This window comes from Branchiostoma lanceolatum, chromosome 16 (genome assembly GCF_035083965.1).
Source record: "Branchiostoma lanceolatum isolate klBraLanc5 chromosome 16, klBraLanc5.hap2, whole genome shotgun sequence".
NCBI classification, from domain to species: domain Eukaryota; kingdom Metazoa; phylum Chordata; class Leptocardii; order Amphioxiformes; family Branchiostomatidae; genus Branchiostoma; species Branchiostoma lanceolatum.
Window position 1 is genome coordinate 16,020,885 of NC_089737.1, and position 17,091 is coordinate 16,037,975.

The 17,091-nt window shown below is 43.0% G+C and overlaps 2 protein-coding genes across 3 annotated transcripts; one reads left to right on the forward strand and one right to left on the reverse strand.

Moving 5' to 3' along the window:
* Positions 1 to 29: 29 nt before the first annotated feature.
* On the reverse strand, positions 30 to 7,535 carry LOC136421771 (endoglycoceramidase-like). Its single transcript, XM_066409322.1, has 6 exons — positions 7,407 to 7,535; positions 4,718 to 4,900; positions 4,135 to 4,245; positions 3,586 to 3,801; positions 2,849 to 3,027; positions 30 to 2,111 (listed from the first exon to the last, which is right to left on the reverse strand). Exons 2-6 carry the CDS (start codon positions 4,885 to 4,887, stop codon positions 1,240 to 1,242), a joined length of 1,548 nt encoding a protein of 515 aa, XP_066265419.1. The 5' UTR covers positions 4,888 to 4,900; positions 7,407 to 7,535; the 3' UTR covers positions 30 to 1,239.
* A 747-nt stretch (positions 7,536 to 8,282) lies between these two features.
* Positions 8,283 to 16,437, forward strand: LOC136422024 (uncharacterized). Of its 2 annotated transcripts, none has more exons than XM_066409638.1 (11): positions 8,283 to 8,949; positions 10,080 to 11,154; positions 11,465 to 11,833; positions 12,285 to 12,425; positions 12,536 to 12,916; positions 13,074 to 13,178; positions 13,424 to 13,675; positions 13,895 to 13,953; positions 14,438 to 14,643; positions 15,093 to 15,241; positions 15,417 to 16,437. In XM_066409638.1, the coding sequence occupies exons 2-11, from the start codon at positions 10,233 to 10,235 to the stop codon at positions 15,440 to 15,442; spliced, it is 2,610 nt and encodes an 869-aa protein (XP_066265735.1). In that variant the 5' UTR covers positions 8,283 to 8,949; positions 10,080 to 10,232; the 3' UTR covers positions 15,443 to 16,437. The 2 variants fall into 2 exon arrangements, with proteins under 2 accessions (XP_066265735.1, XP_066265736.1); XM_066409639.1 differs by having other exon boundaries at positions 8,283 to 8,882.
* Positions 16,438 to 17,091: the final 654 nt, after the last annotated feature.

Here is a 17,091-nt window from a genome sequence, read left to right on the forward strand (position 1 = left end):
TTCTTTAATAAAATGGACATCTTTAAAAATTTAACATCATCAGCTGTATTTTTATCAGAAACCCGTTCACCGTTCACAAATAATGCAACAATAGCATTTCCTCATTTGCATAGATAATGAAAATACTAAACTTTACCAAAATCTTCATGTCTCATCCAGCCAATAAACTAAGGTTCACAAATACATTCAGTGCATGGGATTCTTAGAATCATTCTATATCATATCATACTATCATCATTAAACTTGAGGTTAAAAGATATCTCATATTCCATTTCTTACAATAAAATCTATAAAAAATATCATAAAATGTACAGTCTTTCCTCTCCATTATCGAACTAGTTTACACATCATTATCATCAAATTGTACATCTTAGTTGATACTTGGATAAAATATTATAACCTTTTGCATAGATCTTTTGAATTAAACATTAATGGATGAACAGGAACATGTCAGCAATCACTACTAACAATGATTGTCTTTAGACAAATATTTCCATTAAAACTGTATTGTAATACCAGCATACTGTTACCAACATACTGTATTCTAGAGAGTTAAAGTATGTGCATTATTCTATAGATTATTTTTACTGTTAGTCATAGATTGAATTAGTTCTCTATACTATATTTGTCAACAATTAGCAATAGCTCAATTCTCATGTGCGTAAGTTGCCATACATGATTGTACCAGTTACAATTGTCACACAATAAAGTTCTTCTTCTGTAATGCTTTATTACTATGTTAACAGATCCAACTTACTAACAACATACACGTACATCCAGCTTGCAATCAGACTTTGTCCAAGTTACTTCAATTGACATAGTGCTACATTCCTCAACATCTTTAACCATATCCTTTCCAAGGTAGCCCTTTGTCGCCAGATTTGTATTGTTGATGGAGTAAGGCAGCAGGGAGAAGGTTAAGATATTTCCATTTCTAACTGATAGTTTCTACATGTTCCAAATGAAACATTTTGTATATGTCTATGGTGTTGTTTGTAACCTTCAGCCTGATAAGGTAGCCATCTGGCACCAAACTAATTGGTTTTGGGGTTGGGCAACAGGGAGAAGGTTAAAATGTCGTATTCAATTTTACAAGCATCTTGAAGAAATCAGGACTGATGTTAATATTGATGTTAAAATTGATCTTGACACAGTTCATATAAATCATATGTACATATACTATTAGAAATATTTGATAAAATTGCTGAAATTCCTGAGCTCATTTGTCCAAGTTCATATCTACCAGTTGACCTTGAGGCAGACGTTTCCTGTGATGGTGTTGATGAAGGTCGCATTGATAGAAGGCACGACGGTGACGGTAGATGCGTCCGTCAGAAACGCTCGCACCTGATTGGTCTGTTTGGGCCTGATGTAGAGGAGGCTGCGGTCCTTCTCATCCACCTTACATTCCATCTCCGCGGAGGTCATGACGGTGTACCCTTTCTCGTAGTGCATCCTGGGTACGAAGATCTCGGTGGGGTCCTTGATGGAGGGGTTGGGAGTGAAGGTCAGTTGAAAATGGCTGGTGTCGAGGTCGAAGGTCATCTCGGTGGGGATTCCAGCCACTGCGCGGGCGTAGGTTCGGGCGAACATGCTGATGCGTTCTGGGATAGCACGTCCGGTGGGGTCCCAGAATACCCTGCTTCCGGGAGTTGCGTCCCAATAGGTCCACGACTGCAGGAGACTGTCGGCTTTCTCTAAGACGAACCCGCATTCCACCGTGTCTGGGTAACTCGGATCGCTCGCGTTCGGGAAGCATAGTCCGAACTCTGTGAGGAAAGATCCTCCACCGAGCGTTTTCAAGTCCTCCTGTACCGCTGAGAACAGTTTGGGACCGAGTATGTCATCGCAGAGGACTTTCTCGTACACGGGGTACTCCTGCTTGCCGTAATGGTACAGCCAGCAGTAGTAGTGGTAGGAGAAGACACTACGGTTTCGGTACGCCGAACCTCCCGGGACGTGGTCGAAACCCGAGCCCAGCACGCCATCTTGTGAGAAGATGTAGCCCCACGTTGCCGGCTCGTAGAAAATCAGCGTTTCATTGTCCGCAGTCCGGATGGCACGGCCCACGTGGTCGTGTAGGGGTGACAGGTTCTTTTTCCCACCATGCCCTAGGAGGAACACCAAATAGCGGTTACTGAAAACTTGGCCTGACCTCTGACTCTTCAATGACAACCAAGAATGGATTGGACTATGATTTGGACTGTACATTTATTGTTATCATTGTTATCTTTTATTTCATTATCATTGTTTATTTCATTATCACCATTACCATTATTATTACTTTTTGTATGTCAATTTTTATGTTTGCATATCACTGTATTTTCATTACTTGTTTTATGTTATGATTATTTATACTGCAGGGCCCCACTGCAAAGCAGTGTCAATCACTGAGCTGAGCAACCTTGGATGAAGAGATGACAGAAAATCAAGCAATTGGATAGAAACGGTCAGGTAGAATGTAGCATCCACTACCTTTTGTCACTGACACTGAGCAAGATTTGTCGATCAGCGGGTCTCAATCCACAAACTTTGAATTGAGATGCAAATAAAATAATTTCAGACAATGCTAGATAGTCCTATAGGAAACAAAATACAACCAAGTCAAAACAAGGCTGACGCTAAAGAGTCGAATCAGCGGGGTTCACGGTCTAGCCAAGATTGAAAGAGTTTCCCTGGTTGTGATATAGGTGCTGGAAAATGGCGGAGGATCGGAGAGCATTAGATCTGCAATGTTCTTTGCAGGGGTCTCCCTAGTCTAAAGAATGGAACAGTGGCGCTCCTCCATCCTGTTCTATAATCCCAGCTCCATCCTGTTGATTTTCAAAGTTAGGGTATTTCTTCGTACCTGGAAGGAGCAGTTCTGGGTCCCTCGTCCAGTCGCCGATCCATGGCTCGTTGATGAGCTCGTAGCCCAGCACCGTTGTCTGGTTTGAGAGCTCGGACGCGACGTACTTCCAGAAGGCGCCCATCTTGTCCGCTGCGCCCTTGTAGTTGTCGTAGAGACACTGGAAGTTGTGGCTGCATCTGATGGTTAGATGATAACATAACTCTATCATGTTGATAAGATGATAAGATGAAGATAAGATGATAACATAACTTTATCATGATGATAAGATGATGATAAGATGATAACATAACTTTATCATGATGATAAGATGATAAGATGAAGATGATAAGATGATAACATAACTTTATCATGATGATAAGATGATAAGATGATAAGATGATAACATAACTTTATCATGATGATAAGATGATAACATGACTTTATTAGCAAATGGCAGATTTCACAAAGTGTAGTAGACAAGCTCAGACAAGTAAATCATACAAACGCATCCCAAATCTTATGAAAATAAGGACACTGTAGCCACTTTATTCATGTTTAGAAACTTTAGTCGAGCACACAATCCTTTGAGGAGAGTCACTGCTTGAGCGTAAAACACTTCTTGAAAAGAGTAGGGGTCCTTCCTGGTGCGAGTGTATCAAATAAATCTGTCCGGATATGCAGTTTGTACAAACCTGGTGTGTTATGCCATGAGGCAATTTACTGGGTATGTTGTACAATCCAAGAAATAAACAAACCTCTGTGTGAAGTAGTTCTCGCCCCAGCCCGTCACATTCTTCAGAGGCCAGGGGTAGGGGTGGTCCGGAGGCGGGAAGCTCGCGACGAGCCATGGCGGGACGCCGTCGTAGAACGAGTCCAGCGCGTCCTGGTGCATGTCCAGTATGGTGAAGATGCCACGCCGCCCCAGCTCCGCCGTGATGTTACGCACAATGCTCATGTACGTGTGGTTGTACCTGGAGGAAGAATGAAAGAAATTAGGCAATGAAACAGATGAACGAATGAATGATTGAACTAATGATTGAACTAATGATTGAATGAAGGAAAGAAGGAAGGAAGGAAGGAAGGAAGGAAGGAAGGAAGGAAGGAAGGAAGGAAGGAAGGAAGGAAGGAAGGAAGGAAGGAAGGAAGGAAGGAAGGAAGGAAGGACTAAGGTTTGAAAGAAATGTGCTGTGACTCTACTCCGATCCCAGTCAAACCAACACGTTCACACTTCCTCTCTTGTAGTTCTATTCCTACCCACAATATCTCCCAAACAAACAAACAAACAAACAAACAAACACCCATACCTGCCCTCCTGTGGTTCTGTTCCAGTCCACATCATCCCCAGTCGGAGGGCGTTGAACCCCCAGCTCTGAAGCTCGTCCAGTCGTGACTGGTTCAGCAGTGCAACCGGATACCTGCACAGGGGAGGGATGAAAACTATTGAAATGCCCCCTAGCAGATCCTGTCTGTATTACATGTTATATGTACAGCTGGTCCAGTCGTGACTGGTTCAGCAATTGGACAGGCTACCTGACAATAAGGATGAAAACTAGGACAAATACCAGGATATAATTTGATTTGAAATACCACCTGGTAGACCCTGTCTGTGCATGCTACATGATGTTATGTAGTATGCTCTAGTAATGTCTGATTCATCATCTGAACTTGGTACCTCACAGGTAATGATGAAAACTACATATGGCAAGAGCAAATTCAGAACAAATATAAACTTCAGCCTCCCCCTTTAGGCTCAGTACCAAAAGAAGCTGCTAGAGGGCACACAATCTCTTCATTTAATGTTACGTAACCAGGCACCATGTACTGTAGCACTTTCCTACACTAACAGTAACATATATTATAGCTAGGAATAGATACAAATGCAGTTACCATGGAAACCCTTTCTGGACGGCGTTGATGCCGTGAAAGATGCGCACGCGGCCGGAGTCGTCCAGAAACCAGTGATCGTCCGGGTGGACGCTGATCCGAGACAGCGCGGCGACGCAGACACCGGCGGACACCATGCAGCACAGCGCCAGGAGGAGCTGGACTTCAGCCATGTTTCATCAACTTCTGTGGGAACAGAGAATCACAGTTAACAAAGTTAAACTGTTTTATCTACAAAATTCACATATTCTATACTAGTAATGGACAGAGATGATCCAGCACAGCGCCAAGAGTAGCCGGACTTCAGCCATGTTTCACCAACTTCGGTAAAAACAGAGGATCACAGTTAACAAAGTTAAACTGTTTCATCTACAAAATTCTATAAATAATAGACAACAGCAGAGATGATACAGCACAGCGCCAAGAAGAGCCGTATTTCCGCCATGTCTCCTCCAATTCTGTATCAACAGAGGTTCACAGATAAACAGTTCTACCTAGCTACAAACAGTCGATCATTATAAGTTCCCACAGCACATGTACAGTGCCAAGAGTAGCCGGACTTCTGCCCTCGCTGTTTCAACTTCTGTAAAAACAGAGGCTCACAGATAAACAAAGCTAAATTGTTTCATTTGCAAAAGATCACGTTTATCGACACCAGAAGAGATGACAAAGCACAGTGACAGGAAGAGCCGGATTTCTGCCATGTTTCCCCACCTTCTGTAGGAACAGTAAACCACCCTTTAGCACTAATTTGTGGCACACTGTACCAGGAACACAGGAAACCTGTCACACAGTCACTAACACATGCACTTCTACATTTTGTTCTAACTCCAAGTGTTAAACAATTTCAAGAAAATGAAGATGGGTTTTAGTAGATTAGAAACAACAACAGTAGACAAAGTTTAATGCAGCAAGATATGGGCTTAGGTGTAACAAGTCTTCTTATGTAATATAACCAGGCACGATGCACTGGTCATTTTCCCACACTAAATTTACACAGTATATTTATATCAACCTGATGGCCTAGTGGCGTCAAATTGCTGGCTTAGTCAGTTAGTGGACACCAGATCGAGAGGTCACATGTTCGATTCCTGGTACGACTTTCCTCACTCATTCCATTCCAGGTGTAAAAATGGGTACCACACCTGACTTCGGTTGGGGAGGCAGTGGAAGGAGAGGGATGGGCTCCGCCTTCCAATACCCTCCCCTCGACAACCCACTACGTCCTCTATGGTCCCAAAAAGGCTATGGGGCTATACCTTTACCTATACCTACTGAAATGAACATATTATACTAAAGCTTCCAGTCCCAAAACAGACTAGAAATGGTATGATGTCACAGCCTGATTTTACACCTCACCCTCTTTCTTTTTCAGGGTGAGATCGCCAGACAACAATAGTATGTACAGTTAAAGTCCGAATTAGTCACATATTCATCTGTAATTAGAACCTGGTGCACTCGCTGTGAACACCTGTTTCTGATGTCATGCGACACACGTAACTCATCATATGACTGGTTTATTGAGTGAACTCTCTTGAATTGCGAAATCATGTAACACAAACTCGACCCCGTCCTCCTGCTTCAGGGTGAGCTCACCAAACAACAATAGCATGTAAGGTTAAACTTCCGAAATTATCATAGTCATCTGTTTGAAACCTGGTTCACTCGCTGGGCCCACCTGTTTCTGAGGATTCCGAGACAACTCGGCCCCTGGGACAACTCGGCCCCTAGCCATTCAGGACAACTCGGCACCAAGCTCAGGACAACTCGGCACCTATTACTCAGTGCATGATAAGTGTATTTGGGGCTCGAAGAATGACAATTCTACCGATCTGACAGGCTGATAAGTGGAACAAGAATTTTGAGAAACTAAACTCAGTCCATACATAAGCATTTTTGTATTTCCGTAAGTCTCAAACGTTGCAAGACCGTCAAAAACATGTTGCGGGCCGGCGCGGCGACGCCATTTGGTTTGTTATTTTCGACGCTCTTTCACGAACTCGCTACGCTTATGTTCTGTTATGAAAGTGGTTATAACTTTATAACCGATGAAACTAAATGTATAGCAGTTCATTCTGTTTTGTCGGTCAAAGATTTTAACAGTTTGTAGGTTTTCAAAACGCGTCGAGACAACCGAGATGATAAAACTTCCTTATTCATATTCAAACTATCAAAGCGTTCCGGGGAAATAACCTGCACAGTTTTACAATTTCCTATCTTTTTTAGACGAAATGTTTGGCAGTTAAACATGCATTATACCTCATGTGGATTTTAAATCTTCCTGTTCTGTTTGCTGATCTATGTCAGTTTTGAGGCTCGGTGCCGAGTTGTTCTGAGGTAGGGGCCGAGTTGTCCCGAATGGCTAGGGGCCGAGTTGTCCCGGGGGCCGAGTTGTCCTGATACCGTTTCTGAGTATACAACACAAACTCGACACGACAAAGTATAAGACTTGTAAGGTAGCACAATACTTCTAACGATACCATTACAACCTCGATGAAGGAGATTTTTCAAACATGTTAGGGCAATAATCACTGAATCGGGAACTTTTTCTTCCGCTTTCTTTTCCTCGATCGAACAACCCGATATCGTAAGGGGGAGGGGGGCAGAACCTCTCATGAAAACTCGTACTAAATCGTCTAATTCGGCATCCAAAAGAACAGAACTAGACGGAAATACAACCTAGGAAACTTACCTCTAGTTCTAAGGTTGTTTCTCGCTCTGTTAGTCTTGAAAACTAACTCCGTGGTGCCCCCAGAAATTGACAAACTTCTGTTTACACTGATCCACAGTCATATGACTGGTTGTTGTTCACATGTCGACCTTTGACCTGCCTGGACTAGTCCACACAACTATAGGGGATTTCGTTTCAATGATATCAAAATTACGTACTCTGAACTCAAAGTAGATGTTTGGGTCTTTTGCGGTGTAACTTGAAGCGATAGCTGTGACATTAAGTTCAATAAGCATTCTTGTTATACCAAAAATGACGCCATATTTGTTCCAGTCGACCCGGGCTATACCATTGATGGGGAACAGGTGGGGCAAAAAGTTTCAGACAGTTGTCATAACTTTTTTTGTGTTTAATATTCTGCATCCCACCCACCTTGTAACGTATCATAGTATCATCTTTTTCCTTTTTTCTTCATGTTAGGACACTATGTAACATTCCAGTGCAAAACACAACATTATATTCACATTGAATTGAACTGCACCTGCTTGTTCGACGCTCAGTTTCTTTAAGTGAAACGTTAATTATCATATCTATTATTATGTCTATGTTTTTGTCGACAGTTTGAGTTGTAAAGTTTGTCAATTACTTCACAACTTAGTGCCATCGTTTTAAATGAGATGGATTCTTTTTTTGTTGTTGCTTTTTTGGCACCCATAACGTTAGGAGGTTCCGTTACAGGTGTAAAACAGGAACTGAGTGACCATGAGTCATAATTAACAGGTGGGCCGGTTTCTGTTCCTCTTTCTTAAGGTGTGGGCGGTGGAAAGTACTGTCGGACTAGCCTCTACCAGGCCCCGCGGATGGCTGTGAAAATAGTAGAAATTGCCCAAATAGAGCGAATAGTATGCTATTTAGATGGAGCTCTACGGAGAGAGATTCCAACATGTCATCCATCCAGAGGTCGCAAACTGTAACTTCTATAGTGGACTAACTTCTCTGGCACGTTATCCGTTTATTTGGCCAATATCTACGATTTTTGAAGCGACCTGTGGAGCCTGATAGAGGCTACAGTAGGACTGACTCATTTGAAAGGTGTTGACTCAGAAGTCCTTACATCATGTACCTGTACTAGATGTAAACTTGTGGCTGCTTCTTCGTTCAGATGACTGGGGTGTGTTGGTCTTTCAAAAGTCTTGCTCGTTTGTATAGTTACCTCTCATTTTCGAAAATAAAATGTAAACTCTAAAGTTAAATAAATTTCAGGTCCTTCCCTACTCTTTAAAGTATCAGAGTTCAGATTCATGAAACAGCAGGTCGTCAACAAACGAAGCTACCTCCTCCGAATCGACTCCTCCCCCCTCCAACCACCTTTTTCATGGAACAGTCCCCGGGGAATCCCCCTTCCCAGACGCCCCCACGCGGGACGACAGGTACGCACATACCTTTGGACTTCCTCTTGTCATCAATACCTGGCGTGGAGGGGCCTTTTTACTTCAGGTGAGCCACAAAACCATGATTGATTAGACATCGTGCTGTGACTTCACGCTAACTTCAGCTGATGCAGGTAACTGTTACATCAATCTTTCTTCAAACTATCAGTCTTGGCAGAATGTTGTAAAAACAAACAAGAACAAGCGTGACTGTTCTATATTTCTACTACATGTTTTACGTAATGCTGAACTAGTTGGAGTGTGAACTTAAACGTGTGAATTTGGCGTTGGGTAGAAACGATTCGTTGGCACCATATCCTTGCTCTTTAAGTCTGGAACTGAGAAAAACTAACGACCCCCCCCCCAAACTTTCTTTGAAACTTCCTTTCTAGTATTTAAACCGTTTGAGGATATTTCTTTAACGCGGTAAAAGTGCAAGGAACTTGTTCATAAGGTGAGGCATTTCTATGGTAACAGACTAGGGTGTAGAAAAGGGGAACCAGCTTGAACTGCTTCACTCGGAAAGTCCCTGTGAGGTCAGGCGCAGGTGCGGGGGTTCCCATTACTTTCTCCGGGTCAACGGCCTTCAGGTCACTTTTCAGGTGGGTGGTGTTCAATGCCTTAGGTTGGACCGGTCCATTTCGAAGGTCTTGTGGGGGGAGGCAAGGTGTACGACGGTTTGATGTTGAGAGAAACATGTTATAGCTAGTGTCATACATACCATAAGATCGTTTTGAATTGTTTTGATGCTTCAACAATGTTTGAAATGAAATAGAAAGGGTCGCTAATTTTCCATTTGTAACAAAACGGACGTACAAAAAATGTGTTCGAAAAGCTCTCATGGGCGTACGCAGCAACACATGTAAGTCAGTCATAAGTTTTAGGTAAACATTAGCCCCAACATTTCGTAATGCCCAGATACCCCTCCTTTGATCCTGTCACCATGGACACCCCCCCCCCCCCCCATCATCAAATTACGTTTGGCGTTCAGCCAAAGCACCGCCGAAGGCTATGATGAATGGCAACAGGCCCCAACCAGGCAACCAGTTAACTTTGTCAACTGTATATTGAATCTTCCGTTTATGCTCCGAAAATAATTTCACCAGGTTGGTATATGAATATGCAACATATCATTCTTTGGTATGCAACCTTATTTTCCCTCTCTACAGACTGCGTGCCTCAGAAAACTATATTGAAAGTCCAGTTTGTGTCCGTTTTCTATTCTGACTTGGCCTCACAAACCGAACTTTACTTTACATTCCAGGTCAATAAGGTCCCAGGAGACAGGCCACGTCGAAATCTATATCTATATTTCCTTGTTGATATCAAGAAATGTCAAAAGTAGACGTTCAACCTACCCTATACATCGTGCGGGCAAGCATAGAGTCGCCGTCAAAACAGTAAACGTTGCGCTGACATGCTAGGAAGGGGAAGTAACCCGAAAATGGGAACTCTTCTTGCAATTGTGGCGAACAAGGAAAACAATGACTATGAAAACATAAAAAAAGGGAACACAACCCCAGCATGTAAAGGCGCAAAAGCCGCGCCTGCATCTTCCGACGAAGACGGCAAAGAAGAAGCAGAAACGAGTGAAGACAAAGTCAACGAAGAAGAACCCGAAGAAACTAATCCTGATGAAATCAACGACAATGGCGTGAGGGTTGTTGAAGGCGGCGGCCGTACCAACCATGATGGTGATGCAAGACTGGAGATTCCAGAAGCAGGCATAGCTGATGAAGATGGGGATAACCCTGGTACAGAGGTTCAGTCCTCCAGCCAAACTCTGCATCCTCCACTGGATTTGAGTAATACTGCGACCGGAGACGATGATGAAGAAGAAGAAGAAGAAGATGATGGAGATGACGATAAAGAAAAAGATGAAGACTTCGGTGATGATGACGATGAAGATGATGATGATGAAGAAGATGAGGCTAAAGAAGATGAAGAAGAGGATGCCAAAGTAACGTCATCTACTACAAGCACCATGGATACAGGCATGGGTGGTGCGCCGACCAGCAACGCAAGTCTGACGTCAAACACAGAACCCACGGGCAGCCTCGGGGCAAACATGTCAGAGGGAGCTTCTGGCGTTGCGTCACCACAAGCTTTGTCAAGAAAGGGCTCAACCCATGTAACGGTTCAAGTGGAAAACGCATTTGCTGTGCAGGTCGGAAACGGAAACGTTCTGACTTATGGCCAAAATTTCACACCTGCGTCTAGTGCTGATCAGTCTGGCAGTGAGTCTGCAAATGTAGCTGTGTACATCAACAACTGTGACGTCGTGCAAGTTGGGGACCACAACAGGATAAACATACGGAAAGTGACGCCACAGGAAAACGGTGAGCACTATTTCACACTTGCTAACATGCCTTAATTTTTTGCCCTTCGTGTATGTGAAGGATTCTGTTCAATTCAAATTTTATCAATAACATTATGCATAGAAAGGATACCAGTACTAGGCAAAATAATTGGTTGGTGTATAGCTAAATGAGATTTCCCAACATAGTTGATAGACATGTGCTTTTAAAGGCTTGAAAGGGTACTCCCTTACAAACGTATACAGCAGAATCTAGTGAGTACAGAAATAATGTCTTGCTGATACGCGCAGCATACAAAGCAAACGGAACTCTTCTCTCACTTTTTTTGCAGCATTTGTGAGGGTCTGTTGTGAACTTGACATCGATCCGGAGAAGGCGGACGACATACACAAGAGGCTGAGTCACGATGACGTTCGGCGTCAGTTTGCCAAAAGAATGGCGGAAAGTTTCAATGTCACGTGCAAGATACGAGCTGCTACCAGAGGGTGCATCTTGTTGGAGCTGGAGGTTCCCACCGAGGCAGACCGGCTACAGCTCCTCCGCATGGCCAGAGACGGGACGTTCCAGCAGGTTCTCCTGGAGACGTTCCTGCCGGAGTTTGCGGGCGAGGGGAGGGCGGTGAGCATGAACCTGGCCATCGGCGTGAGGAACCCTTCACAGGACATGGTGGAGCAACTGCAGGGGGCTGTGGCTTCGAGCAGTGAGTGGAATTTTACAAAATTCATACAAAATTCATACAATATGTTTTACCATCATCCCACCTCACCTATTCCTTGACCTCTCTGTGGATCGTTGTTTGACCATATAACCCGACAGTTACTTACTTTCCATGTACTTGGTAAGGTCTCCTCGGTCATTTGCTAAATGGTACAGAAAATTACCATCTTTCTCCCAGTATCATCCGTCAAGTATGATTCTTTAAGTTAGCTTTAAAACCTTTTTTTAAGTATCATTTAAGTGCAGTATCTAAATATACAGTGATTAAACTCTTTGTATCGACTTAAAGTAATACAGAGTGATCCACCTAAATCAGAAACTTGATTAAACCAGATGCAAATCAAACATAACTATAAAGTAAAACATTAGTCAAAATAAACGCATTCTTTACGACCACGTCAGTATTTGTCTTGACGGTATTCCCATTGTTACAGGCACCGAGAAGGTCGAAGTGATAACGATTCCCGCTGTGATTGCAAACGGAACTTCAACACCAGACCCTCGCCCCGACGAAGCCGAGAGCTCAAAGCAGCCAGAAAACGACATGGAATCGGTTGATGGCTCTCTTGATCAAGGTAAGTGTCATGATTTATCTTCATTGCTACAAATATTAGGCGGTATGTAGTTGCAGTCTTAGTCATTTGTACATATGGTTACGTCACTGCATCACTGTATACCAATCCAGGTCACAGGGACGTTCCGGTCGAAGAGGGCCCAGGTGTTGACAGCCCAGGTGTTGACAGCCCAGGTGTTGACAGCCCAGGTGTTGACAGCCCAGGTGTTGACAGCCCAGGTGTTGACAGCCCAGGTGTTCATAGCCCAGGTGTTGACAGCCCAGGTGTTGACAGCCCAGGTGTTGACAGCCCAGGTGTTGACAGCCCAGGTGTTCATAGCCCAGGTGTTGACAGCCCAGGTTATGACAGCCCAGGTGTTAACAGCCCAGGTGTTGATAGGAACATGCCTGCCTCCAACACAGACAACATATCTCAGATGACGTCACTCCTAAGAATCTTATCAGAGCCTGGCGACGGCACTAGAGACGATGACCGTCTTGAGCCAGAAAAAGGTACGTTTGGGTAAAAATGCTATATGTCCTGTTGCATTTGAAGGGGTAAGCCATTGCCAAAAGGAGCAAGAGAAACACTGGGCAGAGTCCTTTGTAAGATGATTTTTTCTGTACCCTTTGAGATGTTTTACAAGAATTGCACATATTTTGCATGCAGGAACAACCTTAGGGGCATGTCCAGGTTCAGCAGCTCATTCTGAAGAACCGTCTGAGGTCACAACTTCGTTTGAGGTCTTTGAGAGGAGCAGAAGTAAGAATACAGGTCAGTTTCAATAACTTCAGTAGATTTACATGTATAGATTCTTCGCATTGCCTCTTATCAAAATTCTACCTAATGTATTTATAGTTACGCCTAAAGGTAAAATATGGCCAAGAACCACTAGTAGTGCACCTAACCACAACTTCTAGATAACCAGTTCGAATGCATTCATTCTATTTTTCTTAAATGTGTTTATTGACTGAAAAGGACAAGAAGTTTTGTTGATCCTCTTTCTGTCTCTCCAACAGGCGACGACGAAACTACCAGAATCCTCAGTCGGTTGGCTATCACCCTAGACAGACGTGAGTGGAGGCAGGTTGCCGGTGCCCTCCGCGTTCAGCAGCCAGATACGGACCTCTCCGCAGAAGATACACAGCTGCGGATGAGGATTCTCCGAGAGTGGCAGGAAGGACCGCTCTACAGGGAGCAGTTCGATAAACTGCTGCTGGCCCTAGAAGCGTGTGGTCGTGATGACTTTGCGGTGGAGCTCCTCCAATCAGGTGCGGGTAACATTATCTCATATATTAGTCTGCTCATTAATTTGTCTACCTATGACAATTCAACTTACAACTGTAGGAAACTCCATTAATAGTGTTTTCAACGGTGCGAATCAAACAAAAGATGATCCATAAAGTAGTGTAAAAATGTTGAAGAATCATAAAGAACACTGGCACTTACTCAACTTTGAATTTTACAAATGCACAAAACTCTCTCCACAGCTCCACATGTCCACATACTTGGTTTCCCAGTCAGTGCTCTTGAAGAGACCCATTCGGAGGTAAGATCTACACCTTTTATACATCACATGTGATCAGAAATATCGCACATTACTGATACAAGGTCATGCCTAGTTTTGGTAGAATCCATTGTGGCTGTGGCTGCCGTCGAGCTTTAAGAGAGGGTTTACTTTGGGGAATATTAGCATTAGCATAACTTGAAACAGTAGAAACTTGACTTAGTCAGGCTAATGCCCGCGGGTGGTTGATTGGTGATCAATTGATTGATTTGTTATTAATTGATTGGTCGGTTGTTTGGTTGATGGATCGATTTGTTATTAATTGATTACTAGTTTAGTCGGTTGATTGGTTGATGGATAGATTTGTTATTAATTGATTGATTGTTAGGTTAATTGGTTTATGGATTGATTTGTTATTAATAGATCATTTGATTGATTTATTGGTCGGTAACCTGGTTGATGGATTGGTTTGTTATCAATCGACTGATTGGTTGCTTAATTGATTGATTTGTTTGTTGATTGGCAGATGCCCACTCAGGTGAAGGAGACCGCCCCAGTGCCTAAGCAGTCTAGGAAACCGAAGAGGTCCCCAGAGGTGGACCCCAGGACGCCACTCCGGAGGATGCCATATTCTCTGATGAAGAAGGTTGCCATGGAGCTGGACCCGCCCGGACTGATGGTGAACTGGAGGGACCTGGCCGCGCATGCCGGTTATAGCATGCAGGAGATTGGGTAAGAATAGAGTTACTTATGTCTTGGAGACGTTAAGCCGGACATTTCGTGTTTCATGAGATGTGATTACGATTCGAAGAAGACTGCAGTATGGCAGTTAAAAAGTGACCATGCCTCTGTCTAACCTTTGCGTTGAAACCAAGTTTTAGCCAAATCGATGAATAGAATAGCAAAGATTTAGCCCTTTGCCAAGCTGAGATGGCATACTATTCATTATTTATCAACTTTATTAATGCATTCAGATTTGAAAGGGAAAAAAAAGTTACTCGAAAAACTGGATAGAGTTTGGAAACAGGCAGACGTTTCAGATAGCATCGATTACCCCTCGTCAGTGACGTCTTACCGTTTCCAAACTCCATTTAGTTGCTGGATGACATATTACCTGGATGTCTAACGTTTATTGATGTGTTCAGATTTGACTTTTCTGTGTTGTTGGTTCTAACTTGTAGGGTGTTTGAAATGGGGTACCTGAAACTAGGCGGCAGTCCGACCACAGACCTGCTGCAAGCCTGGGGAAGCAGGAACGCCACCGTCCAGGACCTGGAGACCGCCCTGAGACGGATCGGCCTCCTTAACGTCGCAGACATGCTCTCACCAGGTGAGTTACCTGGCAGGTGCATTATCAAACAACACGTCTTTATCAATGCATTAAGATAACATTTTGTTTTACTTTATTACCAGAGTCAAACTATTTACATCATATTTCGTTTGATTATGATTTTCAAACATGGTTCTATTTCTTATACCATACCTGACCTTTTATTTCATTTCAGAGAAATCTGATGACGAAAGCTTGTGAAGGAAAATTTGTCTTCTCCTCTCATATGAATGACCAGGCGGAGATGCAAAGTGCCTCACCATCACAAGATAGGGTAGTTCCACAGTGATGAAGACATCCTTACTTACTTACTTTCTTACTTTCGATGTATCAGTGTTTACCTGAATGGAATGATGTAAGGTTGATACTTGAGACAATATAATGGAGTCTTTTATACAGTTGTGACATTTATTTGTATCAAGTTGAGAGGTTTTTTTTATCAAAGATGCATATGTTTTGATAATTCAACAAGATGCTATTAGCATCAATACGTAACTATATGTATGACAATGTGTGATGAGAAATTTGTCCTTTTTTTAGAATGTAGCATTTGCAAAACGGATTCGCTTTCGTATCTACGGCTTGTCGAAAAGCAAAAGGGGTGTGGATTATTCCGTATTACATAGAATTGTGTATGGGGTGAAGGAACAGAATTTGCTTTTGTCTAGAAAGCGCATCTCTTTGTTGTCTACATTCTACTACAAAACATATATTGTGATACTTAAACTAGCTCAGCAACCTCATTGTTACCCTGTCAGTCCGTTACCATGGAAACTTAATACATTAGTTAGTATTGACATTATAATCTCGAAGAAAGAAAAACCTAAAACGATACTGTTTTGCACTTCCTAGAAGCTTTTCTGCTGTAGTGATGACAAGCAATAGTCAAGTTTCCTTAGTCTGTGTAACGCAAACTACGCTGTCCGGGGCTTTTATGGCCAGATGTTGGACCGGCCACTAGTATAGTGCGATTCAATCAGGCTAGAGTCCCTGTGTTGATGGGTAAATAGAAACAGCCTTGAGACTGCTCAAAAGCGGAAAAAACGTCTTGTTGACATTCCGTAATCCAAGATGTTCATTTCATTGAATGATTTCTCTTAAAATCATCAAAGCAGACACTAGAAGTGATCTTATCTAAATGATGAACAAAGTGAACGGTCAACGAGTGTTCCATCCATGCGACAATTTCATGCACAATTTCATGCAGACATCTGACTTACATCATACCTGTCAATCTTGACTCCCCCGTTTGACATCCACAATGGTTAACCCCCTGACTTACACCTGTCCGAAGTTGTGCCCATGATGTTCACTGCTTTGCCCCCATTCCAGTAGACGGCAATCGCTCGGCAACCTCGCTGCGACCTAAATTGGATATGTTTAACTCCTGATTTCATAACTGGAACATCATGCAAAATGTTAAAGTGCTATTGAAAAGACAACAAAACACGCAAAGCGTATAGCTAACAAAATTCTTATCTATTCAATTTGCTAAGAGATCTGTCAAACTTTGGTCGCAGCACCATCGCAGCGAGGTCGCATAGCCATCGCAGCGAGGTTGCCACCCTAGTGGAATGTGGGTGTAAAGGCCCTGTCACAGTTGTGCGTATATTCAAGTGCGTATGAGTTGCGCATGAACATTTTTTGGTTTATGTAAGGTTTGCGGGGAAGAAGTTGTTTTCTACTTTGACCCACCGTTGTGCAGCTTAGTTATGGAACCAAAGAAATTACTTTTTCGGCTGCAAACTTAACCTTAACCAAAAACATGTTAATATGCAACTCATGCGGACTTACATATACGCAAAAGTGTGACAGGGCAATAAGCTATCAATGTCAGAGACATACCTGTT

Bases quoted from the DNA above. Each gene is read 5' to 3' on its own strand.
- LOC136422024 (XM_066409638.1), top strand. From the start codon at position 10,233: ATGCTAGGAAGGGGAAGTAACCCGAAAATGGGAACTCTTCTTGCAATT. The intron at 13,954-14,437 runs GTAAGATCTACA...GTTGATTGGCAG, and splicing joins TTGAAGAGACCCATTCGGAG to ATGCCCACTCAGGTGAAGGA. The intron at 15,242-15,416 runs GTGAGTTACCTG...ATTTCATTTCAG, and splicing joins CGCAGACATGCTCTCACCAG to AGAAATCTGATGACGAAAGC.
- LOC136421771 (XM_066409322.1), bottom strand. From the start codon at position 4,887: ATGGCTGAAGTCCAGCTCCTCCTGGCGCTGTGCTGCATGGTGTCCGCC. The intron at 3,802-4,134 runs GTATGGGTGTTT...TTCTTCCTCCAG, and splicing joins ACAGAACCACAGGAGGGCAG to GTACAACCACACGTACATGA. The intron at 3,028-3,585 runs GTTTGTTTATTT...TCTAACCATCAG, and splicing joins GAGAACTACTTCACACAGAG to ATGCAGCCACAACTTCCAGT.